Below are 27,079 nucleotides of genomic sequence, written 5' to 3'. Positions count from 1 at the left end.
CATGTAGACATATATATAACCAAGGAGCTTTTACTTAAAAGATAACATTAGACTCGACACAAACATTTTCTAAAAGATGACATTTGAAAGAGTAGTGCTAAATCTGCCAGTGTACTCTGGTTTTGTTCAATAGAGCACCGAGATCAATCTGCAACCTTGAGTTCTTAGGCATGTAACAAACAATAACTTAAACTTCAAACATTCAAGTTAATAGTCAAAAATTAAAAAAATAATAATGAATTCATTGTTTATTATTAAAAGCGCGATAATCCTTGCACGGAACTTTTTTTACCATACACGAAAACGTATGCAACATATAACTATATTGTACAGTTGTGTGATGTGTACTTTTTTTTTGTATAGCAAAAGAAAATTGTGGAACCACCTCATCCCTTATAGAAAATAAGTATAAGGAGAAGATATAGACATCATGTCTTTTGAATTTTGATTTATGTATCATGCATAATTGATGATTTAGTTATGTTATAAATCTTGTAAATTGTAGTAAGATATCAAAATTGATGGAAACCATATCATCTCTCAAAAATATACGATGGCACGATGCTAGTAATTGAAAGGAAAAACCATTTCAACTTCCATTATTTGCAACCAGCTAGATTATGCTAGCATAAATTTTCCGCATGCGTCACTGAGTTAACGTGTTTATATTGGTGGCATCCATTAATCCAATAGCTTTCTAAAGTCTACTTAGTGCCAGATTGCATCAAACATAATCACAGAAATAAGAAATTTACTACTACGTAAAAAACAAATATGTAGTGTAAAATCTAAAAGATTTTAGCATCTGTTTTCAGATATTGTAACTCTGGAATCGCAATTTTAAAGTCTCTTTATTGTGCCAGATTGCATCAAAAATAATCAAGTCATTTCAGTTTCAAGTGCGAAAAAAAATGATTTCAAACACGATATGAAAAATCTGATTGAAAATATTTAGAATTCAAAACACCCCATGACACGAAACAAAGATACCTAACAAAAATAGTCATGATAACAAATACGTCTAACAGGTTGATAGATGACAAACTTTTAAGATAGAAGTATAGAACTTGACATGGATTCATGGAGTCCTGTCTCAGTGACATTGAGAATAACTTAGTTTCTAAAGCCTCTGCTGTTTCTTCTTCCTCGAGCCTTCTCAAACTTCCTTCCAGTAGATCGCACATACGGCTTGGTGTGACTGTGTGGAACACCAGGAGCTTTTCCAAAGTGCCTAACAGCTTCACGAGAGTTCTTTGGACCTCTGAGCAATACCTGCAATATGTATTTGAACATGTGGATTATGATTTTTGTTCAATGCAGAACTTTGTTTAGGTATATCAAATATAAATTAAAAGTCTTCCATCTAATATTTCTAACTTGAAACACTTTAAAAGAAACAAGACACACTAATTCAAGTTTTTGTTAACAAAATGTCATGTAGCAATCTAAAAATGACAGGGCTCGTGTAAGTTATCAAAAGTATGTTTGTGCCACTAACAAATTGACAATATATTCATCATAAACACATATGTTTACAGTTTGCAGTTAGAAAAATGCATGCAACATAAAGAAAAAAGAGCCAAAGATACTGTCAAAGATTTACACTGTCAATACTAAAAAGCATCAAGTTAATCCCAAAAATCTTATTCGTAAACAAGGTTATATCAAACAAAAATGTGTTCTACATGACACAGACACAGGACACAATCCATTGTTTGCATAAACCACTACGATCCTTAGTGACATTGAAACAAAATTAAATAACATTATATATCTAGAAGGGAAAAAATGACGGTTGCATCATATCTTCAAGTCACTACATCAGTCGTAAGAATATGAAAGCAAACAGACAAATTAGGTGACTACCAAAACCAAGTTGAAATGAATGACAAACAAGTTTAAAAACAAATGCCTTGTCTTAAATTTATTAAAAAGGGAGGCCATTTTTTCTCTCCACCAAAACGCCAATAGAATAAACATGAAGAAAAAAAAAATCAAAATCGCTTTCATCAACTCTGAACTCACAAATCAATTTTCCTATGTTTGTGACTACTCTTTACATCACGAGGCAACAAAAAACTTAAGCCAAAAATGACATACAAACACGGTAGCCGATGTTACATATATGCAATATCTGGAAATAAGTAGACTAGAAAACTTCACTTAACTAGTTCATAAATTAGCACAACAAAGCATAAACCTTACAGCACAAAACATACCCAAAAACAACAGTCAATAACTAATAAAGTCAATTACTTGTAATGCCAAAAATACATACAACCAATCGACATAAAAGGGGGACAAGCGCATACCGTGTTCTGTCCAAGAGGAGCCCGAAGAGCCAACTGGTCAAAAGTCAAGCATTCTCCACCAGCCTTCTCAATCCTAGCCCTAGCAGTCTCAGTAAACCTCAAAGCAGTAACCTTCATACACGGAACCTCGGGCACACGGACATCGTCCGTAACCGTACCAACAATCACAGCAATCTTATCCTCCTAAATTCATTTAACAAAAAAACCACCATCCCAATCAACTATAAAAACTATCCTTATCTACTAACAAAATTCACTCTAGATAAATAAATCACAATACATACACATATAGATACAAAAAAAAATGTATATATACCTTGCCGGCCATGTAACGAGCCAGGCGAGACAAAGAAATCGGGGGCTGGTTGATTTTGCTCATGAAAAGCCTTTTCAAAATCACAGCATTGAAGTTGCTTCCAGTCCTCCTAACCAAAAACCTATAAAGCTGGTACATATATACACAATCAGTATTATATATCTATGATTAAAAACAGATACAACAAATCTAAAAAATGTAAGAATATATACAGATATATACCTTGACGAGGAGCTTAAGATAGATATCATCGGATCGAGGAGCGTTTCTTTTGGTGCGCTTGCTCTTTCCACCTGCAACAAGATCGATACCCTGCAGATAGATACAAAATTAGTAATGATAGAGATTCATAGATATATGAGAATGAGATTAGGGTTTGGGAGAGTGAAGGTGGATACCATGGAGACGGCTGTTGTTGCTGCTGCTGCTACCTGCACAAAGAAATGGGGGGGAAAAAAGAGAGTGAAGGTATTAGGGTTTATGAATGCTATGGAGGCAAAAGAGTTTATCTAGGTCTAGGGCAAGTTGGGTTTGTGGGCTGGATTTTGGGGAATGGGCAAGCCCGGTTTATGAAGTGGATATATGGGCCCATAACATATGTGTTTAACTCAGACTTTTTCCAAATAAATTTGTTGTTTTGTATGTGGAAACAAAGGTTTATATTGATTGATATGTGTGCAAGTTTTAATCAAAATTTTGGACCATGATCATCATTAATCAAAAGCTAAACTAGTAAATTATATATAGAGTTGTAAATGAACTTAACGTTTAACAAATTATTTATTTATCATTATCTATATTTATACTACATTAAAACATAAAAATAAGTCTCTCTGTGTGTAAAAAATAAATGATCTTAGTGTTATTTAGCCATCTATAGAAATATTGTCAATAAACAAACAACATTTAATAATGCGTTAGCGAGTGATATCGTCTTGAATCAAGACCGTTGTAAATAAAATGAATAGATGTGAACGAAACTTTATCTATGTCTGTTCGTTTAACTTAACAAATAATTTATAAATTAATAACTTGACATGAACTTGTATTCATGTTCGTGAAAAACCAAAATGGAAACAACATAACACAACACACACTAATAAATAACTAGAAGTGGTAACATTGAAGTCGACTTCCTTTTTAATTTAATAATTTCTATAAGATGTTCAAGTTGTTCAAAATAGACAGTTATCATAATCATGCATGTAAATGACAAAAATAATAAAGAACCAGAAGTTCATGAACTTTTTATTGTAAGTTTGATTTCAAGTTTAGTCAAGATACACGAATTTAAGTGTTTTATCTATTTAACATATATATGATGGTGGTTTATTTGTTTAGTTAATTTGGAAAATACTTTTGTATGTGACATAACTATTAGTATAATTGTAATCACGAAAAAAGCGGACTCTTTTTCAATAGAAAGATGAAAATTTAAAGAAATAAAAAACTTTTTTTCAATAGAAAGATGAAAATTTAAAGAAATAAAAAAATTATAACAGAAGTAAGAATTCATATCACGAACAATAAATGAGGAAAACCTAAAGGAATAAACAATGGGGAAATGTTAGGTAAAACATGCAGTACATACTTAGGTAAAGCAGGGGGAGATTATATAAAATTTAAGGGAGGTTATGTAAAATTGAAGGGGGCTATGTATGTTTATCAAATTCATAGGTTTAATTTGTAATTTTTTTTAAAGTGGCGGTACATAAGCTTAGTAAAAACTTAGTAAAGTTACGGATCATTTTCCCATAAACAATAGTTCAAACCTTTTTGTTTCAAAACTTTTTATTTAGCCGATTCCTATTCTAAGGTGTATCAGAAAATTTGACCACTAGACAACTTTGACGGTCGCTCACCCATGATGAGAAATTCATACACTTGACCAAACCATACGATATAAATATAATCGAACTTTCGATTAATGTTAAACTTTTGGTTTGTGAAAAAAACAGTTATAAATCATAATCGGACCGAAGTGACTAATGTTTCACCTCAATTAATAGGTTGGTTGGCAGTACAAAGACACACTAATGAATAATCTTACACTCATTTTTTATTTTTATTTTGTTAATTGAAAGACAGTTAATCTAAGTTGGCTACTTAACATGCAATCTAATCTTTCCCCTTAATTTTCCATATCCAAAAGCAAGCGAAATTTCGCGATAACCGCCAATAACACGACGTTGTTTGCATCCGGATCTGACCAACTCTAACTTCATTATCACCTGCTCCCCAAATCCCCCTATATCTATCTATATCTATCTCCGAAATATCTTCCGTCTATATCGACTCGTTTCCGTCCCTAAAAATTCAAGCAAGATGAATTCATCTTCAAAAAGTCGCCGGAAAATCCCAAACACGTCAACAGAAAACGGCGATTCTGGCGACAAGCTCGATCAACTTCTGTTATCCTCCGCCATCACCAACGGCGAAGACTTATCTCCGTTTATCCGGAAAACCTTCGCTACAGGTAAACCAGAAACCTTACTTCATCACTTGCGTCATTTCTGTAGATCTAAAGAATCTGAAATAGAAGAAGTATGTAAAATTCATTATCAGGATTTTATCATGGCCGTAGATGATCTCAGATCACTTTTATCTGGTGTAGAGTTGCTTAAATCTAGTATATCCAATTCTAATCAACAGTTACAGTCTGTTGCTGTTCCGTTACTTACGTCGCTTGATTCGTTTATTGAATCTAGAAATAAGTGTCAAAATATATCCCTAGCGATCGATTCATTGCGAATTTGTGTTAGTTTGATGGAGTTATGTAAACGTGTGAATTTTCATTTGTCGAATAATAACTTTTATATGGCGTTGAAATGTATTGATTCAATTGAGAGAGATTATATTAGTAAGACGCCTTCGTCTACACTTAGAAGAATGTTGGAGAAGAATATACCGGCAATCAGAGCGTATGTTGAACGGAGGATTGCTAAGGAGTTTGGTGATTGGTTAGTTGAGATCCGTACGGTTAGTCGGAACTTAGGACAAGTTGCGATTGGACAAGCGTCGGCTGGTCGCCAGAGAGAGGAAGAGTTAAGGATCAGGCAACGGCAAGCTGAGGAACAGAGTAGGCTTAGTGTGAGAGATACGGTTTATGCACTTGAAGAAGAGGATGATGATGGTTACTCTGTTGGTGATGTAGGGAATGATGTGTATGGTAATGGCGGTAGTGTTAATAATGGTAATGGCGGTTTAGGTTTCGATCTTACCCCGTTGTATAGATCTTATCATATTCATCAGACTTTAGGGCTTGAGGACGGGTTTAAGAAGTATTATTTTGAGAACCGGAAGCTTCAGTTGACGTCGGATTTTCAGGTTTCGTCTATGACACCGTTTCTGGAATCTCATCAGACGTTTTTTGCTCAGATTGCCGGGTTTTTTATTGTTGAAGATCGGGTTTTGAGGACTGGTGGTGGATTGATCAATAAAATGGAAGTAGAAAATTTGTGGGATACTGCTGTTAGTAAAATGTGTTCTGTGTTAGAAGACCAGTTTTCAAGGATGAGAACAGCTAATCATTTGTTGTTGATCAAGGATTATGTGAGTTTGCTTGGTGTTACACTGAGAAGGTATGGGTACTCGGTTGATGCTTTGCTTGATGTGTTGAATAAGCATAGGGATAAGTATCATGAGTTATTGCTATCTGATTGTCGTAAACAAATTGCTGAAGCTCTTGCTGCAGATAAATTTGAGCAGATGTGGATGAATAAGGAGTATGAGTATTCCATGAACGTGCTTTCGTTCCAGATACAGACTTCTGATATTGTGCCAGCGTTTCCTTATATTGCCCCATTTTCGTCCACCGTGCCTGATTGTTGTCGAATAGTGAGGTCTTTTATTGAGGATTCAGTTAGTTTCATGTCTCATGGTGGACAGCTTGATTTTTATGATGTCGTGAAGAAGTACTTGGACCGGCTTTTGACTGAAGTCCTGGATGATGCCCTTTTAAAGCTTATTGGCACCTCAATCAGTGGGGTCAATCAAGCAATGGTTGTTGCAGCTAATATGGCTGTTCTTGAACGAGCTTGTGATTTCTTTTTTCGTCATGCTGCAAAGCTTTCTGGGATCCCCTTAAGGATGGTGGAAAGGAGCAGGCGGAAGTTCCCCTTGACCAAAGCTCGCGATGCAGCCGAAGAAATGCTCTGTAGCTTGCTTAAGAAGAAGGTTGATGGCTTTATGACGTTGATTGAGAACGTGAATTGGATGACTGATGAGCCGCCTCAGACAGAAAATGAATATGTGAATGAAGTGATTATATTTTTAGAAACTCTTCTTTCTACCGCACAGCAGATATTACCTGGTGAGGTCCTTAAACGGGTGTTGCAAGATGTTCTTGCTCACATTTCTGAAACAATTGTTAACTTCTTAGTTAGTGAATCCGTGAAAAGGTTCAGTTTGAATGCTGTAATGGGAATTGATGTGGATGTCAAGTTGTTAGAATCATTTGCTGAAAACCAAGCTTCTCTTGTATCCGAAGAAGAGGCTGTTCAGTTGAAAAAAGCACTTGTTGAGGCGAGGCAGTTAGTTAATTTGCTACTCAGCAATAACCCAGAGAACTTTTTGAATCCAGTAATCAGGGAGAGAAGTTACAATGCTCTGGATTACAGAAAAGTAGGAATTATTTCAGAGAAACTAAAGGATCCTACTGAGCGGCTGTTTGGAACTTTTGGATCAAGGGGAGCGAAGCAAAATCCAAAGAAAAAATCCCTAGACTCTTTAATCAAGAGGCTTAAGGATGTGAACTGACACCTTCAAGACTTGGTTGCTTCCAGATTCCAGGTATCTTTTCCTTGCCTTTTTTGAAAGTGATGTTGCTCATATTACCATTATATGTGTGTGTCGTTTGTTGGACTTTTTTGACTGTGCTTGAATCCTTTAGTAGCCAACGTGTTCTTAGATACACAAGTCTCATTCTGTATGCCTTACATTGTTTTATAAGAAAATATAGAACGAGTTATATACTCATTGCATAAGGGGTTCATTTAAGTATTGTCATGATGATGATCTTAAAAAACATTGTGTCGGAGGGCCGGAGGCTTACGTCAAATTATTTGTTAACACTGGACTACTGGAGATACATATACCAAATTGGAATTTCCAATCCTCCGAGACTGACAAAAAGCTAGTAAAGTAACTCTATTTTAGTACTTACTTATAGTTCCATGATAGTAATATAGTCAAATTTAGTTTTTTTCTATGCTTTTTATGACCAAAATAGCTCTATCTTTTATGTGCCAACACACAAACTAGTTACTTTCTAAGATTAAGTCCGGGTGATCAAGCAAAAAATTTAGAGCTATACTGAACTATTAAATTGGTATCATATTAGAAACATGCTGAAGTTAGAATAGTGGAAATGTTTGGGTTATTTACTTTATTTATTGAAATACTCATTTGAGTCATTTCGAACTTTTGGTATCAGAAGTGGACTACTGTTTTGGTTGGAGTGTATTAGCTGCATTTTTTAGAATAAGACTAAAAGGATAGACATAACAGTAAAACTACAAGGTTGGAAACAGGAATCAGCAGTTGGTGTATATATCTGGAAGTTTTCAGGAACTTAGCTTCTTGTTTTTACTGCTTAAGCTACTATGATGGATGAAATTCTGGATGAACACAGATCTCTGTTTGGATATATAGATTGATGAAAATGGGAAAATTCATTAGGAGAGTTGGTAATCTTATTACTTCCAAAAAGTCACCCGTCCCTGTAGTCTAGGCAGGCTACCGGTGGGCCAGTGTTTGCCCAATTCTTAGGTTCGCTGTTTTGTAGAACCAATTATTGGGTTAATTAGGAGAATATAGATCAACAAATAATACAAGATATAGGGGCCTTTCCTTATGAGGAACACAAAGGCTACTATATTACACATCCTGACGTACGTAACAAAAAATCCCAACAGGACATCCAAGTATTGAACAATGTCAGACTGAGTAGAAGGAAGCACCAATTATACACACTAGATATGATAACTAATAGAGGTGGCATAACATGTGTGAGTTAAGTGGTTTGGGTAATGGGCCAAATGGTTTCAGGTTGGATCCATCTATTCTGGTGGTCAAAAGGGAGGAGTTGGGTTGGATTATTCTGTTATTATCTGAATAAAATGGTGATGCATTAATAATGATAAAATGAGTATAATTGCAATAGTAACAATATATAACTATATAAGACTTTGAAAAAAATTGCAGAAGATTGTATACCACTAAAGATAGACCTTTGAATGACTTTTAATCCATTCAACCCTTTTGAGATGTTCCCTTTTTCGCTAGTTTATTATTTGACCTTTTTGAGATACGACAACCTTGATCGACCAATTCATAAGTAATCCGGGCATGGTTGTCTGCTTTAATAGTCTAATAACGACTAACAACCACCACAACTAAAACGAGTGGGGTATAGCCTTTACAGATCCAAATTATGCATAACTACTTCATATCATGTTTAATACTCGTATGATTTAACTAGTATTATCTTAAATGGTGTTACGCACCTCTGTATATATCAATCTGTTGGAACTAGCAACTATATAGATTTGTTAGGAACTGAATATTTGCCTTAAAAACAGATGCAGAAAACAAATGCTAGACACTTTCCAGCCTGTGACCATCTGACCACTAGGGAGCAGGAAAATGGATACTAAAACTTGCTATCCTACAATACTAAATAATTGCATAAAGGAATATCTCACACATGACAGAGGGATGTCAACAAGGTGTATGTCTGGATGCCCCATTTCCAGTCATTACCGCTTCCCACTCCCCCCTTTTGTCCTTGCTGGGGAATGATTTTACATCCCCCTCCTGCTTCCCAATGGGGTTTCAGGTTTTTTTTTTTTTCGTCCTGTAAAATCATTTATATTATGTAATTTGAAATAGTAAAAGGTTAAAAAGTATTTCTGTTTGCAGTAAGTTCAAACTAGAAATAGAATACCATTTTGATATAAGTTTGCGATAAAAATTGCAAACAAAAAGACATACAGATACATGAAACGAAGTTAGATAAATCACAGATAATACCCCCTTTCCCATTTCACCTAATACAATAAGGGTTTCTACGCATAATGCACATCAACTTGAAAACTAAAAAGTTCACATTCCTCTAATGTGATGATGCTCGACTTATAAAAGGTCTTGTTGTATAGATGCCTAAGTTTTAGTTAGAATAGATGCATATAATTTCGGTATCAGATAGCAAGAATGTAGTGTATGATTAGTTGTCCCAGATCACCCTGTCATCTAAGGATTTCGTAAGTAAACCAGAAACGTCAAGGATGTTTGTTTTTGCTTGCCAAGCCTACATGGCCTTTTGTAACTTGAGAGAGCCCACTCTACCTTAGTCTTCCTTCCCAGACTTACAAGTGAAATAATGGGAGGCTGAGTTTCGAGTAATGAGTTCAAGTTCTGGTCAAAACAAGCAAGTTTTTAGTATTTGTGCCTGATAAAACAGGTCTAATCGGGTATGTATTAAATATTTCTGTTTCTTATTATAAAGCATTTTACCAGCGCATGCCAGTTGATTGCATTATCAGCAGAGGTTTTATGCATTTTGAAGTATTGAATTTGAACACACTATCAATAAATCTCAACAAACTGTCGTTGGCTCCTTTTTAGTTACATTTCATGTAGCTTAACCTCTTTGATCCTTAGAGATGGAACATAACTCAATTTTTTTAGATAAATGGGTTGAAATTGCCACCTTAACCCTCTCCATATTGTCATGTGGGATGGATTGTTTTCACCTCAGTATCCATCATCATGTATGTTATATACCCTGTCTATGTAACTTGTGTGTAATCCCATGATTATAGCGTAGGGGAACAATAAATATAACGGTTGACCTTGCCTGAATAGAGGTGATCTTCCGTCTCTTAAGGGCTTCTGTCTAAACATCCTTTGGGTTTTAGCATACCTAAGGTCCATGTTATTTTGCTTTTCATTTGCATGCTTCCTGGCCAGTCATCTGCAGGGTTTACTGAATTTGGTTGTAGCTAATAATGGTAAGGTGTTTCTTGAACTCAGGTGTTGTTTACTTGTATTGAGCTGAAGAAATTGGACAAAAGGCATGTTTAAAGCTGGTGTTGGTGTCGTTGAACATACAGTTGATGCTTGATCAATTCAAGAATACCTCGTAGTTGTCGTGTTTGTGTAATTCATGTTGATTAATTTTGTTTTTTTTTTTTTCTTTTTGGACATCACCACCGTGGCTCCACTATGAGATGCGGTGATATGAGATTGTATATAAAATTAAATAACCATCTGTGTAAAATTCTTTATTCTTATATGCATCAAGTGATTTTCGATTAGTAATGAACTAATAAGAGATTGTATATAAAATTAAATAACCATCGTTGATGGTAATTTTCCGGGAGGTTCCAAACATGTTCCACTAGAGCATTGCGAAGTCGATGGTGCGTCCTTCTATCACGTAACTCCCCGAAGGCCCGCATTTGCGTTGCAACCCTTTCATCCCACTTACGTGTTGGCACATTAGTTGGATCGGACAAATAATCTTCCTCAAAGTCGGATATTGTGTTACCGTTGTCTTGAACAATCATGTTGTGTAGAATAACACAAGCATACATAATACGTTTTATTTTGTTCACCAAAAACGGGTGGGCATTATGTTTAAGGATTGCCCAACGACCTTGAAGCATCCCGAAAGCTCGTTCGACATCCTTTCTTGCAGCCTCTTGATTGCGCTTGAACTTTCCAGTCTTTGGATTCATCGGGGATTTAAAAGACTTGACTAGTGTCGCCCATTCCGGATAAATACCGTCAGCTAGATAATATCCCTTGGTAAACTCTTCACCGTTAACAGTATATTGGAGTGCAGGAGCCCTATCTTGGAGCAAATCTTTGAACAAATCTGATTCATTAAGGACGTTGATGTCGTTGTTCGAACCTGCGGGCCAAAGTAAGCATGCCAAATCCACAAATCATACGAAGCTACTGCTTCAAGCATGATCGTTGGATGTCCTTTGTCGCCTCGTGTGTACTGCCTTTGCCAAGCCACCGAACAATTTCTCCAACCCCAATGCATACAATCAATACTACCAAGCATACCAGGAAAACCATGTATCTGTTCATGCTTACTTACCAAACGTTGGACATCTTCACTTGTCGGCTTTCTCAAGTACTCATTTTGATATAAATAATAAACACACTTACAAAAGTTATTTAAACATTCCATTGAAGTCGCACGACCCATATGCAAGTACTCATCTAGTTGGTCGGGATTAGCACCATACGCCAGTTGACGTATGGCGGAAGTACATTTTTGGAAAATGTTGAAACCATGCCTACCAGTGCAATCGGTTTGATTTTTTTGAAAAAACTGAAAGTGTTTGGGTAGCGGTTCGATGGCGCTAAAGCCGTGTATAGCTTGGCATATGCGGATAAACATATGTTTACGCATTCGAAATCTTCGTCGGAAATAATCAGCCGGGAACGTTGGTGCATCGGAAAAGTAATCATTCCATAAACGTACCACGGATCCGGCATGATCTCGTGATAAAACCCTTCTGGTTCTAGGAACACGTGAACCAGACGCGTTATCGTTTGATTCTTTTTCGTTACAAAGATAAAAAACGACGCCTGCGATCTCTGGATTAAATAGCGTGTTCATTTGCATAGCGGTGTTGGAAAGGAAATTGAATTCATCACTTGCTGATGAACTAGACATAATTTGGGTGGTGTTTGAAATGAAATGTTTATGTAAAATGAAATGAGAAGTTTGTTTGATGAACTGTTTGTGTGTTAAAATGAGAATAAGCTTACTGTTTAAATAAAAAAAAAAGTTACTGTTAAAAGAAAAAAAAAATCAAACGGCTAGATAGGGTCCCACTTGAACGTCTTCGAACCTCTTCACCAAGAACTCTCACGAGGATGCTGACGTGAGGACTCTCACGGCCTATAGCCGTCCGTGTCTTGGGCTTGCAAGGACGCTCGGGAGAAGGTGTTATAAGCATCGGCCTTATTATGGATGATGGTGGATAAAATGGAGTGGGTGTGAAAAGTGAAATGGGAGTGTGTGAAAAATATCAAGTGTGTTCTCTAAAAATTCCCATCTCCCTGATGATAAAATGCAGCTCCCTATATATATCCGAAAAATATCAAAGAGTGATGTTGTAGTCCGCTGTGATTGGCTAGTCAACGAAAATCAACCAAGAAAAGTTCACTAAAATGGGACCTGGTGAGTGCGTGTCGCATTTTCCAGACACAAGAACCATAAATAAAAATAATAGAATATTGTTGATGTGTGCGTGTAGTCCCCTTTGCTGCTGCTACTCGTTTTCTTGCCAACAACAACAAAATGAATTCAAAAAGGGGGCTGGGCATGCGGCTGCTTACCATTGGTGGATCAACAATAAAAATCAAACTTAAAATGGAAGAGAATGTGGCATGGTGTCAAACACAAACACACGTGAGCTGCTGCTTGTTTAACGAAATTTTGGCTGCTTGGCCTTGTTCTCGACTGCTTCTTTTCTTTCCTGTTGCTTCATGTCTTCAGATTTTGAGCTTCATTTCATGACTTTCTCAAAAGAGCAATAACCGAATAAGGCCATTTCACTTCTTTACCATTTTATGTCATAATTTGTACACTTTAGCTCCATTTTGCATTACAAGCATCCAAGTCTCACAAATGACCTACAAAATTCTTATGCAAAACAATAAGTAACCAAATTTACAATAAACGGATATAAAATACAACCAAGTAAAGAATATTAGCTAAAAATTAATCATGCAAAATACGTATAGTTTAGCTAATATCAACACGTCGCAATAAAAGTGCTACCGTCCAATCGTCGATATCAACCAGAATCTACCGAATGCTTCTCCGATGCATGATATGACAAAGATCTCTGCTCATGAACGAGCTTGGAAAGAAAAAGCACAATGACGAAGCTGGTTCGAGTTCAATGCGATTCAAAAATTCTTCTGACATATCCAACATGAATGTTTTTTGAACCTGATTTGACCGTACTTGATGAAGAATCGGATACTTGAACCTGATTTGACCGGGGGTTCCTCGAGTTGACTGGGATGGGAACGGGTATGAGGATGCAATTATATTCCCCGATGGGGATGGAGATGGGGATGGGAAACCATAAACTTCGATCCCCATTCCCGAACCCGAAAAAATCATATATAATTATTAGCATCATGTTTTTTTTCTATTTATTAGAATCACTTTAAGTTTATGGCTTTTGTTCAATACTTTTCATGTGCTACACTTTGTTTATCTATTACTTAACATAGATATTAGTTTATACATAAAATAAAAGATCGAACTACACGTTTTCTTAGTTATATTATATTTCAATGAATTTATGTTTATTTCAAAAAGAATTACCCGATCACCCGATGAGGATCCCCGATACTTGATATGGGGATGCAACTTGAATCCCCGATGGGGATGGGGGTTAAGATCCCCGATGATACCCGCCCCATTGCCATCCGTCTTACCATAGTTCACAATACATGGCGATAAACAAAACAAAAGCATATGAACCAAAAACTTATATGTGACCACATTTTACCAGTTATGAACTACGGAGTATTTGTCATATTTGCTTAATCCTTTCACCAAGATGCATAAAGTTAGATGAATACAACGAGCATATGTCCAATTACATTAGATTGTTATATATATATATATATATATATATATATATATAGGTTTTAGGTAAAATAAAACAAGTATTAAAGTAAAACAAATAAAACAATAAGTTTTTTTCAGTGATAATCACTGTGTATTATTAAAATCATCGTACATCAATTGCTCTATGAATCTTCGTGAATCAATTTAACCATGATCTAAGGGTCAAGATCTTATCTTATTTGTTTTATTTTAATACTTGTTTTACAGTACCCAATCCTGTATGTATATATATGTACTGTGGACAAACAAAACAAGGAACCCCGATAAATACAAGGAAATAACAAAAACAACCCACAACCTATTTAAAAACGCACCAAAAATGAAATCACATCTTTTCCGGCGAACCACCACCGCACCGTTTTCTCCGCCCACACAATTTTTTCTTCTATCATCTCTCTTCCTTATCATCTCCATCAACCACCCAATATCCACTGCCGCCGCCGCCGACGCTTCACCATCAGCATACGATGAGCTACTAGCCTACGACTTCCCGGTGGGCCTTCTTCCGGTGGGTGTCACCGGGTACGAGCTAAACAAAGACAACGGTGAATTCAAAGCTTATATAGGCCAAACATGTACATTCAAAATCGAGGGATATAACCTTAAATATAAGTCAACGATTAGTGGGGTCATTGAAAAAGGGAAGCTAAAGAATCTCAAAGGCATAAGTGTTAGAATCTTGTTGGTTTGGTTCAACATTGTTGAAGTTAGTCGACGTGGCGATGATATCGATTTTTCGGTTGGGGTTTTGTCTGCTGGATTTGGGATTGATAATTTTGTCGAATCGCCACAATGTGGTTGTGGTTTTGATTGTAAGAGCAAGAAGAACAACATGATGTTTTTGGAGGATGCACTTTTGATGTCATCTTGAGTTTAATTTTACATAAATTAGCGGATGCAGTTTTCTCTGTTTGGGTTTTATCGGATGTTCTTCTCGAGATTAATGTATGTATGTATTTATGAATAATTGGGTTTAAGAGGATGTTTTAATGTTATATATGATCATGATTTTTTTGATCATCTTGAATGAATAAATGTGAAGTTTTTCTTCTGTTTATCCTGAATGATATCCATTTCCCTTTAATCGATCATCTATATACGTTAATTAGGCGTGTATTGTCATCCCTAGACTCGATATTAGTCTTGATATTAGTTGAAGTTTATACTTCATAATCTATAGTGTGTAAATAAATGAACTTTGAAGCATAGAAAGGAGATTAGAGATGATATGAACTTGTTGTGAACATAATTAGTTTTACTTGCTAAATGTGTGTATACAGTTACAGTGAGTAGTGAAATAGAATATCAGATCTTGCTATCTAATGATGCCGGGTGAAAAGCCGGATCAGGTATGTGGATGAAAGTAGAAGAAGGCATTGTTAAGTGTATCTCAGAAGAGCCTAGTTAGAGATGCCAGTGATACGAGTTTGATAATTGGGGTGAATCAGTTAGGTTTGACTTTGTTTAGTAATGATATGTTAGCTTAAAAGATAGACTTTGAAATGCTTGTCTAAATGATCTGATACATGACTTTAACATTTTCTCTCTAATTATGTTAACATTAACCTTTGTATGCGTCTAAAGGTGTGAATTTTCATTTTTAATTTTTTAGAAAATAAAAGGGGTTTTTGTTTTCTAGAAAACAAGTAAAAATTTTAAAAACACGTTCTAATTAGAAAACTAGAAAACATGTTAGAGTTGTGAGGGGAGGGGGTGGAATGAATTGGAAAATGAAAATGGAAAATAGAAAACAAGAAAAAGGTGTTTTCAAGTTTTCGAATGGAAAAATAGAAAACCTTGTTTTTTGTTTTCTTAGAAATCTATTATTAGAACGCATTTTCTGTTTTCCATATTTTCTTGGAAAACAAAAATGGAAAACAAGGAGTGTTTTCTATAACCAAACGCCCCCGTAGCTTCTTGTTTTTACTGCTTAAGCTACTATGATGGATGAAATTCTGGATGAACACATATCTCTGTTTGGATAAATAAATTGATGAAAATAGGAAAATCCATTAGGAGAGTTGGTAATCTTATTACTTCCAAAAAGTCACCCGTCCCTGTAGTCTAGGCAGGCTAAAAGCTACCGGTGGGCCAGTGTTTGCCCAATTCTTAGGTTCGCTGTTTTGTAGAGCCAATTATTGGGTTAATTAGGAGAATATAGATCAACAAATAATACACAATTATACACACAAGATATGATAACTATTAGAGGTGAACCAAGTATTGAACAATGTCAGACTGAGTAACCAAGTATTGAACAATGTCAGACTGAGTAGAAGGAAACACCAATTATACACACAAGATATGATAACTATTAGAGGTGGCATAACATGTGTGAGTTAAATGGTTTGGGTAATGGGCCAAATGGTTTCAGGTTGGATCCATCTATTCTGGTGGTCAAAAGGGAGGAGTTGGGTTGGATTATTCTGTTATTATCTGAATAAAATGGTGATGCATTAATAATGATAAAATGAGTATAATTGCAATAGTAACAATATATAACTATATAAGACTTTGAAAAAAATTGCAGAAGATTGTATACCACTAAAGATAGACCTTTGAATGACTTTTAATCCATTCAACCCTTTTGAGATGTTCCCTTTTTCGCTAGTTTATTATTTGACCTTTTTGAGATACGACAACCTTGATCGACCAATTCATAAGTAATCCGGGCATGGTTGTCTGCTTTAATAGTCTAATAACGACTAACAACCACCACAACTAAAACGAGTGGGGTATAGCCTTTACAGATCCAAATTATGCATAACTACTTCATATCATGTTTAATACTCGTATGATTTAACTAGTATTATCTTAAATGGTGTTACGCACCTCTGTATATATCAATCTGTTGGAACTAGCAACTATATAGATTTGTTAGGAACTGAATATTTGCCTTAAAAACAGATGCAGAAACAAATGCTAGACACTTTCCAGCCTGTGACCATCTGACCACTAGGGAGCAGGAAAATGGATACTAAAACTTGCTATCCTACAATACTAAATAATTGCATAAAGGAATATCTCACACATGACAGAGGGATGTCAACAAGGTGTATGTCTGGATGCCCCATTTCCAGTCATTACCGCTTCCCACTCCCCCCTTTGTCCTTGCTGGGGAATGATTTTACATCCCCCTCCTGCTTCCCAATGGGGTTTCAGGTTTTTTTTTTTTTCGTCCTGTAAAATCATTTATATTATGTAATTTGAAATAGTAAAAGGTTAAAAAGTATTTCTGTTTGCAGTAAGTTCAAACTAGAAATAGAATACCATTTTGATATAAGTTTGCGATAAAAATTGCAAACAAAAAGACATACAGATACATGAAACGAAGTTAGATAAATCACAGATAATACCCCCTTTCCCATTTCACCTAATACAATAAGGGTTTCTACGCATAATGCACATCAACTTGAAAACTAAAAAGTTCACATTCCTCTAATGTGATGATGCTCGACTTATAAAAGGTCTTGTTGTATAGATGCCTAAGTTTTAGTTAGAATAGATGCATATAATTTCGGTATCAGATAGCAAGAATGTAGTGTATGATTAGTTGTCCCAGATCACCCTGTCATCTAAGGATTTCGTAAGTAAACCAGAAACGTCAAGGATGTTTGTTTTTGCTTGCCAAGCCTACATGGCCTTTTGTAACTTGAGAGAGCCCACTCTACCTTAGTCTTCCTTCCCAGACTTACAAGTGAAATAATGGGAGGCTGAGTTTCGAGTAATGAGTTCAAGTTCTGGTCAAAACAAGCAAGTTTTTAGTATTTGTGCCTGATAAAACAGGTCTAATCGGGCATGTATTAAATATTTCTGTTTCTTATTATAAAGCATTTTACCAGCGCATGCCAGTTGATTGCATTATCAGCAGAGGTTTTATGCATTTTGAAGAATTGAATTTGAACACACTATCAATAAATCTCAACAAACTGTCGTCGGCTCCTTTTTAGTTACATTTCATGTAGCTTAACGCCTTAACCTCTTTGATCCTTAGAGATGGAACATAACTCATTTTTTTTAGATAAATGGGTTGAAATTGCCACAATGCCACCTTAACCCTCTCCATATCCCAATTGTCATGTGGGATGGATTGTTTTCACCTCAGTATCCATCATCATGTATGATATACCCTGTCTATGTAACTTGTGTGTAATCCTATGATTATAGCGTAGAGGAACAATAAATATACGGTTGACCTTGCCTGAATAGAGGTGATCTTCCGTCTCTTAAAGGCTACTGTCTAAACATCATTTGGGTTTTAGCATACCTAAGGTCCATGTTATTTTGCTTTTCATATGCATGCTTCCTGGCCAGTCATCTGCAGGGTTTACTGAATTTGGTTGTAGCTAATAATGGTAAGGTGTTTCTTGAACTCAGGTGTTGTTTACTTGTATTGAGCTGAAGAAATTGGACAAAAGGCATGTTTAAAGCTGGTGTTGGTGTCGTTAAACATACAGTTGATGCTTGATCAATTCAAGAATACCTCGTAGTTGTCGTGTTTGTGTAATTCATGTTGATTAATTTTTTTTTTTTTTTCTTTTTGGACATGACCACCGTGGCTCCACTATGAGATGCGGTGATATGAGATTGTATATAAAATTAAATAACCATCTGTGTAAAATTCTTTATTCTTATATGCATCAAGTGATTTTCGATTAGTAATGAACTAATAAGAGTTATGCATGACTCGATGAATAGATGTTGCGACTGTTGTGATGTCAAACTCATATACTCATATATCCATCTCAAACGGCTAAACACATACAAATATGTATAGCTTTCAAGACATAACTACATAATGGAGTTGAGTGTCATGAGCCCCAACTAGCCATCACCATATATATGCATTTGGCTCCAGAATTTGCTTGTTTACATAGGCCTAAGTTATTACTGATACATTCATATATACATACTAAGTATTCGTATTGAAAAGACAATGCTAATAAGGAGTAGCATTAGATTTAGATATATGATTATACCATAAGAAGAATCACAATCACATTTTTTAATTATATAAGTATCAAAAACTCTCACATCTGCGTGCAGTCTTTCAATCTGGTCTCTTGTTAGTTCGTTTGATTAAGGAGGAGGAGATTGTGCAGTTTCAATGACATCTTCACCCGCAGAACATTTACAATTACACCTTCCAAAAGAGGGCATTTTAATTTTCATCCTTTTCTTCTTCTTGGTGGTGGTGTTGTCAATGTTTTTATGATGATCCTTATTGTTGCGATTCTTGATATGTGCCAACCGGATTTCTTGTGGGACCACCGGACCTAAGTGTAAAAAATTCCATTTTGATGATGTTTTTGGGGGATGATGGATGATCGGCCGAGGTTTTTGCATGAACAGTTTGATACTCAGTTGTGAATAGAAGAAATGGTCTCGTTTGCTCTTGACATGGCCAGATCCTGAAGTGGTGCGATCATTAATCTCTGAATCATGATGATGATCATGATTATCAATGTGACTTCTTGTTGTAGTACTTCCTGAATCATGATGATGATGATCATGATTATTAATGTGACTTTTTGTAGTACCAGTGTTACCAAAACAACAACTCACGATGGGTGTTATTGGCAGAATTTGGCCTTGGAAGAAAACATCGTCCGCACTGCACATTTTGCTTTCCCTGCTGCCACCAAAATCAAAGTCGTGATCTGGATTTGCAAGGTTACAAGATTCATGATGATGATGGTGGTTTTGGTTTTGATGGGAGGAATGAAATCGAAGCCAACTCTGGACAAAAATATGTGACGGAGACTCTGGTTCCATGAATTACCCAGAGAGACGATCTTTGTTTTTGTATGTGGTCTGGTAATTGAATGGAAAAAGAGATAATGAATGGATTATGATTTACTATTAATATTTGAAATCAATTATAATTATTTAAGTAAAAATATTTAATTACGGGATAAGAATGTTTGCTATGGTGGCAATGATAGCAATCCATCATTGTAGTTAGTATCTAGTAGTATTATGTGAAATGTTATCGTGTATTGCATTTCATTTGTTTTGTTAAAACCTTCTAGTAGTTATGTACGTACTACAAATATGTGTATTTATAGATTTTTATGAAAAGATGATAGCTAGCAAATCCACTTATGTAAAGTTGTAAAAACTTAATGTCTTAGTGCTTAATCCTAGTTGTCATAGTTTTGATGTTCTTTGCCTCTTTGGTGAAGATGATTGATTATTGACCTGTATTCGTCTATCTAAAATGGTGATAGGCATCTGGAGAGTTAGTAGTTCTGATCAAAATTGGTTTCATATATAGTCCTGATGTGGAGATGAATTACTCAATTAGTACTCACTAAACAATGCTATACCTCTTAAAGGAAAGATATAAATTAATCAAATAGTATTGGATCATATCCATGGCCTGTAATTTTAATTATACACTTATCTTTATTTCTAAGTAAAAGCATTTTTAGAAGGTTTATCTATATATTTAGATAAAGTATTTATAGAATATTTCTAAATAGTATTTTCCAGAATGTTATTCTTTATTTCTAGAAGACATTTAGTTTTTGTGTTTAACATCAGCATACGAATTCTGAGCTACTCGCCGCCGACGCTTCACCATCAACATACAATGAGCTACTAGCCTACGACTTCCCTGTGGGCCTTCTTCCAGTGGGTGTCACCGGCTACGAGCTAAACAAAGACACCAGCGAAATCAAAGCTTTTATTGGCCAAACATGTACATTCAAAATCGAAGGATATAACCTTAAATATAAGTCAACGATTAGTGGGGTCATTGAAAAAGGGAAGCTAAAAAATCTTAAAGGCATAAGTGTAAGAATCTTGTTGGTTTGGTTCAACATTGTTGAAGTTAGTCGATGTGGCGATGATATCGATTTTTCGGTTGGGGTTTTGTCTGCTGGATTTGGGATTGATAATTTTGTTGAATCGCCACAATGTGGTTGTGGTTTTGATTGTAAGAGCAAGAAGAACAACATGATGTTTTTGGAGGATGCACTTTTGATGTCATCTTGAGTTTAATTTTACATAAATTAACGGATGAAGTTTTCTCTGTTCGGGTTTCCTGGGATGTCTTCTCGAGATTAATGTATGTATGTATGAATAATTGGGTTTAAGAGGATGTTTTAATGTTATATATGATCATGATTTTTTTGACTATCTTGAATGAATAAATGTGAAGTTTTTTGTTAATGATATCCATTTCCATTTAGTTGATCCATATACACCTAGTTAGTCTTGAAATTAGTTGAAGTTTATACTTTGTAATCTATAGTGTGTAGATGAACATTGAAGCCTAAAAGGGAGATTAGAGATGCTATGAACTTGTTGTGCACATAGATTAGTTTCACTTACTGAATGCGTATACAGTTACAATGGGTAGTGAAATAGAATATCAGATCTTGATCACTAGTGATGACAGGCAAAAAGCCGGATCATGTATGTGGAAGAAAGTAGAAGAAGGCATTGTTAAGTGTATCTCAGAAGAGCCTAGTTAGAGATGCCAGTGAGATTGATAATTGGGGTGAATCAGTTAGGTTTGCCTTCGAGTAATGGTATGTTTGCTCAAAAGATAGATTTGAAATATTTGTCTAAATGATCTAATACATGAAACTCACTTTTTCTCTCTAATTATGTTAACATTAACCTTGTATGCACCTTTTTGGCTGGAGGTCCTTTTGAAGCATTTTCTTTACCTTTGGGTAGAAGTAAAATTCGTCTACATCACCCCCTCCTCTCTTCAAGAATACCCCGCTTATGCCAAATTGGTCACAGTTGTTCCTTTGTATGAGTCTTAATTTAGGTAAACATTTTGCATCTATCATTTCTGCTCTAGTTTTTTTAACATTTACTCTTTGAGTGTGCTTATGTTACCTCCACATAAGTGTATGCAGAAACCAAGTAAATTGCAAAATGACTGAAGGAGAATGGTCCTCATGACAAGCTCATTATTTCACATATGCAATCTACATTCAAGTTAGGGATCTGCAGAGATAGACTAAGATTGTACAAGTACCTAAGTAACTACTCTCTTCTAGGTGCTGATCTTACTTATCGAGTATACATGTGCTTTCTCAGGGCTATATAGCAGACATTGCTGGGTGCGTTCCGTCATCTGTGCTTGGAACCTCATGCTAGGTGTTTTGGGCCATGAAAGAACACCAATTGTTCGAAGCAGCTTGTAGTTGCCAGGCCAGATGGTTGTTTACTTCTTAAATATTACTCCTACACATTACTATATATCATTTGGTTTTTGGATTCTCCCATAGTATTACGTCTAAGATTTGTATTAGTTAGAAAAAACCCATAAAACTTGTCTATGTTGTTGGTTCTGTGTGTGCATAAACACCTTAGACAAGGGACATAAGAAAAATGTGTTGCATCCAACTATTGTCCCTTTTCTTTAACCAACAACATCTATCTACAATTATCATTGATCTTACAAAAATAAAATTCACCAAAAAAAATACACATACAGCTTAATATATAATTCACCATGTACTCCCACTTGGATAGGTTTATATGTTTACAATCAGCATTCATCCTTCTACTCTTTAGTTGTGCCACGGTTGCCCAACTACCAACGGTGTATGATATGCTACAGGAATACAATCTTCCACCAGGCCTGATTCCCAGCAACATTATCGGTTACACCCTGGACAGAGCCACCGGTGAGTTTGTGATTAGCTTGTCCGGTAAATGTGCTTTTTCCTTTGACGGGTATTATGTCATGTTCAACCAAATGGTCAGTGGAGTGATCACTAAAGACCAGATAACGAATTTGAGAGGAGTTAGTGTAAGATTATATCTGTTTATGCGGGCAAATGTTAAGAATGCAATTCGCCGCGAAGATGAGGTAGACATCTCGGCTGGCATGTTTTCAGTAAGATTCGATGTTGAGAATTTCGAGGAGTCGCCACAGTGCAGTTGTGGGTTTGATTGCGATGATTTAGAGTCTAAAGCCCAGAAGCGTTTGGACTCGTTTATGTAACGTTCCAAGGGTGGTTTCTCCGTTAGGTGTTCTGAAAATGTGTTCACTTGTTGAATAAATATGTTAAACTTAGCCATATATGATCGATAATATTATTGTTATCTAATCATAAATCTAACTTTGATCAGATATGGATTACAGGGTTGTATTGTATGGTTAATTGCAGTTAATTTAGGCTCTTTTTACCTATAGAACAATTAAGAAAGGTTGCAACACGAATACTTTCCCAAATTCAACCAATCTAGTAATATGTTAGCTACTTTAACAAGTATATATCCTTTGAAATAACCAAATTTATATATGCAATTATGCATATAGACTAGAAATAAAATATGTTAGCTACTTGTATATATTGATAGCAGTTGAGGTTGTTCACGAATTAGTAAGATGGTGATATTATACGAAGTTACTGGATCGAAATTAACCGGTGTATTTTCCCTGTACAAAAGAGAACTCACGTTTTAAATGGATTAGCAAGAGAAGTCATACTCCACATATTGTTTTGCAGACATATAGTGCCATAGTCGTAGACAACGTGATAAACATTTTTCACAAAAAAAACTAAACAATACAAACCACCAATTTTGTTAGTTAGTTTGTGCAACACATACTATTACTAGTTCCAACAACAGAAGAGGGGGCCGGGACCGAGTTAAAACAGAGATGAACCTATGTCTTGCTATATTTGTACGTCTGGATGCTCTCATGTAAAACAATTTCTCTTTTTGCAGATAGAGATAATATTGTCTAGCATGTATTTCTTAAGTCGTTCAAAACGTTTACCTTGATCATCATAATGTTTGCTCAATGGCGTTCTAAGTCTATTATCTTAAAAGACCATCAAGACGCCTTACTACTAAGGCACTTTGGAGATGATTGTTCGCTTCTTTTTTTTTTTAATTTACTAGCCTTTTAGAAAACGGTGGCGGTACCATATTGTTGCATTATGCTCAAATTAATCAATCCTCCATGTTGAACAACAATACATGCATTGTGTTGTAAAAATGAATCAAAATTAATTAAACTAGCTAGCTTTCAGCTAATTAACTTTGTTGCGTTTTGTGTTTCAAAAGCATCTCACGAAGCTCGGCTGGATCGATCTGGTTTTCATGTCCTTCTGGCTTGTAATAACCAGTAACTGGATCCGGAATCCATGCAGCCGCGGATTTATTCGATTCTTGATCACCTCCTCCTTTCTTCATCATATTAACCACATTATCCCCCCTTAACGCTTGTTGCGTTACACCACCTTGTGATGTTGATGCATATCCACGCCTATACATATATATATCAAACATGCCAAATAATAAAATTAGGGGCGTCTTAAGTTTAATTAAGAGGCTGAATGTAGGCTTTTTAAGATAAAGACAATTAAATTTATGTAATATGTCTTTAATAATTCATTGCAATTAGTCCTGAATACATAAATTGAGCTGATGATTTTTTTTTCTAGTCACGAGTGAACAAATAATAGATATGTGACGTTAAAAATAAACATAGGCCTAAAATCCTAGCTCTAGCTCTTTTACAGCTACATACAAGTAATAAATACAATGCAGTAATTTCTATAGATCCATCTTATAAGGTTTATTGATAAGCAATTAAAAAAGTGTAAGTACAGTATTAATTCCTAGATAACAAAATTTAGTTAACGTGAAATATATATATATATATATATAAGTTACCTGGCAACAAGTGAGCATTGACCAACAATGAATGACGACACAATTTTAGCATTAGAAGCCATTGATATATATATATTGTAATATATTTTTTAATTGGCTGCAACTACAGAAAGTTCTAGAGACAAACTTCTCTGTAGCTGCTGTTATCAATGAACTAGAAGGTGAGGTTTTGTAGGAAGAGAAATGTTAAGAGTGAGACGTAATGGTATTTATAGAGGAGGCAAATAGGGTTAAGTTTTACTAATATCGGGCTGGGTTTGAGAGGTCCATTGTACTTAATTCTTAATTGTGGCCCACCAATTAAAAGGTCCATATGTTACGCAATGTAATCTCTTTCTTTCTTTATTTCTTTCTTTTAAACCTTTTTTACCAAGAAAAAGGAAAAGTGGCTAAAGGTCAAACATTGTGGTCGGAATCTACGGATCATTGTTGAGTATCCGACACTTCCTTTCCTTCTCACTTTTTCATGTCACATTAGGGATAAAATAAAAGACTAAATTATAATTTGATAATGTTATTGAAAATTTAAAAATCTACATGTTTATTATTAATTGAATTAAATTTAAGCATTTAGGTATTTTTGATATTTTCCATGTTTAATAATCACATTTTTTTAAATATATTTTTAAGTTTAGTGGACAAATAAGATATTTAGAACTCTCTAATTACAAATAAGATATTATATTATTATACATTTATTATAGACGTTATGGAAATCCACCCCTTCATAAATTTAAACAGCAAAGTTACATTAAGTGGTTAACATTCAGAGATAAATGTTAAAAGCTTCATATTCATGTCTTGCAAAGTTGGGAGTTTTTTTCTTTCTTAAGTGGAACTTGGAAGCAACATCTCTACGTACTCTGTCGTGGTAAGAATAATACTGTTTACATCTCAAATATCCTCAGACAGCGCCAAGTTATTGAAACCCTAAATCATGTGTAAGATTGTATTGGATGTTTATAACTTCATACGAGAGTCTTAATTAAACATTGTAGGCTTAGAATTGGTTTGATTTTTATGTCATTTTAATGAAGTACTTGAAAGCAGTGGTTTTATGAAAGTATAAGTTGATATTATTTTTGCGTTATTAGTGCATTTTTGATAAAACAAAACAATAATTTTTTCATAAGAAAAATGTTTTCTTGTTTTCTTTTTAAATAGAAGCACATAGTATTTAAATGTCTTTCACACATGATAAAGGTAGCCCGTTATTCAATGATGTAACAAGTGACAAACATATATTTGGGCAGTAGTAAAAAACTTCGTAGTATCGAAAGGCGACGCAGGTGTCGAGAACCAGGAATAAAGGGTGTGGACGGCGAGGGTTGCTTTGCATGAGGGCTGCCGTGTTGCGTGCAGTGTGAGGGTCCATGGCTTAGGAGCTACGAGTCAACGCCAAGTTCATTGACAACTGTTTAATAATTACTTTTTACTTATTTATTAAAAGCAATGGTTTGAAAGATTTTATTTTAATTGACACAAACAATAAGGTTGATAATCGGTTTTAAACAGTGTAGAATGCCCCTAATTTATACCTTTAAAGTCTAAGAACTCCTTCAAATCTACAGTAACTTAGAACTATTGATACGACTTTGGCACATGTTGAGTCTTAGGAAATGACCATATTAACTTAATTCATATAGATCATATCCATTCAACCACGTTATTAATTCAATCACTTAATGATTATAAAAATAAACAGTCCTTGGTTTAATTAGTCATCCACGTTTATGTTTACTAGTTTTTAGTTATCCACGTTTTTGTTTATTAGTTTATAGGAGTAGTTGATCATGTAGTTTTCCTTTGAAAAGAATTTGATGAAGAAATTGACAGAAGCTTTTTCTCTTGGTTTCTTTATTTGGAGCCTAAACCCCTCTAATATGAGTAGGATGTTGGTTTAATATGCCTGAACAATTTTTGACATGTTGCTGAAGTGGCGAATATATTTAACGATATTGATGTTTCTATTGGAGATTTCTTTAGCTTGTTGCTTTCGTTGTCAATGTAATATACTTAAATGCGAAACGGTTATAAGCGATATTGGTACCAAAAATACCATACCAAAACCATAACTTAAATATGGCTTTTGGTTTAGATAATCGATTTGTAATA

The 27,079-nt window shown here is 35.2% G+C and overlaps 6 protein-coding genes and 1 pseudogene across 6 annotated transcripts; 4 read left to right on the top strand and 3 right to left on the bottom strand.

Moving 5' to 3' along the window:
- Nucleotides 1-912: 912 nt before the first annotated feature.
- On the bottom strand, nucleotides 913-3,136 carry LOC122592471 (60S ribosomal protein L18-3-like). The gene is made up of 5 exons (XM_043764707.1): nucleotides 3,027-3,136; nucleotides 2,851-2,940; nucleotides 2,629-2,757; nucleotides 2,313-2,495; nucleotides 913-1,272 (listed from the first exon to the last, which is right to left on the bottom strand). The coding sequence occupies exons 1-5, from the start codon at nucleotides 3,027-3,029 to the stop codon at nucleotides 1,114-1,116; spliced, it is 564 nt and encodes a 187-aa protein (XP_043620642.1). The 5' UTR covers nucleotides 3,030-3,136; the 3' UTR covers nucleotides 913-1,113.
- Nucleotides 3,137-4,758: 1,622 nt separating this feature from the next.
- On the top strand, nucleotides 4,759-10,946 carry LOC122592451 (exocyst complex component SEC15B). The gene is made up of 2 exons (XM_043764685.1): nucleotides 4,759-7,419; nucleotides 10,663-10,946. The coding sequence occupies exon 1, from the start codon at nucleotides 4,954-4,956 to the stop codon at nucleotides 7,384-7,386; it is 2,433 nt and encodes an 810-aa protein (XP_043620620.1). The 5' UTR covers nucleotides 4,759-4,953; the 3' UTR covers nucleotides 7,387-7,419; nucleotides 10,663-10,946.
- On the bottom strand, nucleotides 10,903-12,325 carry LOC122592114 (annotated as a pseudogene).
- A 2,252-nt stretch (nucleotides 12,326-14,577) lies between these two features.
- LOC122593762 lies at nucleotides 14,578-15,369 on the top strand. The gene has a single exon (XM_043766207.1). The coding sequence runs from the start codon at nucleotides 14,625-14,627 to the stop codon at nucleotides 15,174-15,176; it is 552 nt and encodes a 183-aa protein (XP_043622142.1). The 5' UTR covers nucleotides 14,578-14,624; the 3' UTR covers nucleotides 15,177-15,369.
- Nucleotides 15,370-15,630: 261 nt separating this feature from the next.
- On the top strand, nucleotides 15,631-21,304 carry LOC122592113. The gene is made up of 2 exons (XM_043764324.1): nucleotides 15,631-15,654; nucleotides 20,852-21,304. The coding sequence occupies exons 1-2, from the start codon at nucleotides 15,631-15,633 to the stop codon at nucleotides 21,302-21,304; spliced, it is 477 nt and encodes a 158-aa protein (XP_043620259.1).
- A 1,480-nt stretch (nucleotides 21,305-22,784) lies between these two features.
- On the top strand, nucleotides 22,785-23,279 carry LOC122592112. The gene has a single exon (XM_043764323.1). It carries the CDS (start codon nucleotides 22,785-22,787, stop codon nucleotides 23,277-23,279), a length of 495 nt encoding a protein of 164 aa, XP_043620258.1.
- A 927-nt stretch (nucleotides 23,280-24,206) lies between these two features.
- On the bottom strand, nucleotides 24,207-25,124 carry LOC122594628 (protein SENESCENCE-ASSOCIATED GENE 21, mitochondrial). Its single transcript, XM_043767061.1, has 2 exons — nucleotides 24,965-25,124; nucleotides 24,207-24,554 (listed from the first exon to the last, which is right to left on the bottom strand). The coding sequence occupies exons 1-2, from the start codon at nucleotides 25,024-25,026 to the stop codon at nucleotides 24,323-24,325; spliced, it is 294 nt and encodes a 97-aa protein (XP_043622996.1). The 5' UTR covers nucleotides 25,027-25,124; the 3' UTR covers nucleotides 24,207-24,322.
- Nucleotides 25,125-27,079: the final 1,955 nt, after the last annotated feature.

Source organism: Erigeron canadensis, chromosome 3 (assembly GCF_010389155.1).
Source record: "Erigeron canadensis isolate Cc75 chromosome 3, C_canadensis_v1, whole genome shotgun sequence".
In the NCBI taxonomy this organism is placed as follows: Eukaryota; Viridiplantae; Streptophyta; class Magnoliopsida; order Asterales; family Asteraceae; genus Erigeron; species Erigeron canadensis.
The sequence above is the reverse complement of the archived record's forward strand: the minus strand, read 5'-3'. Positions and strand labels throughout refer to the sequence as shown.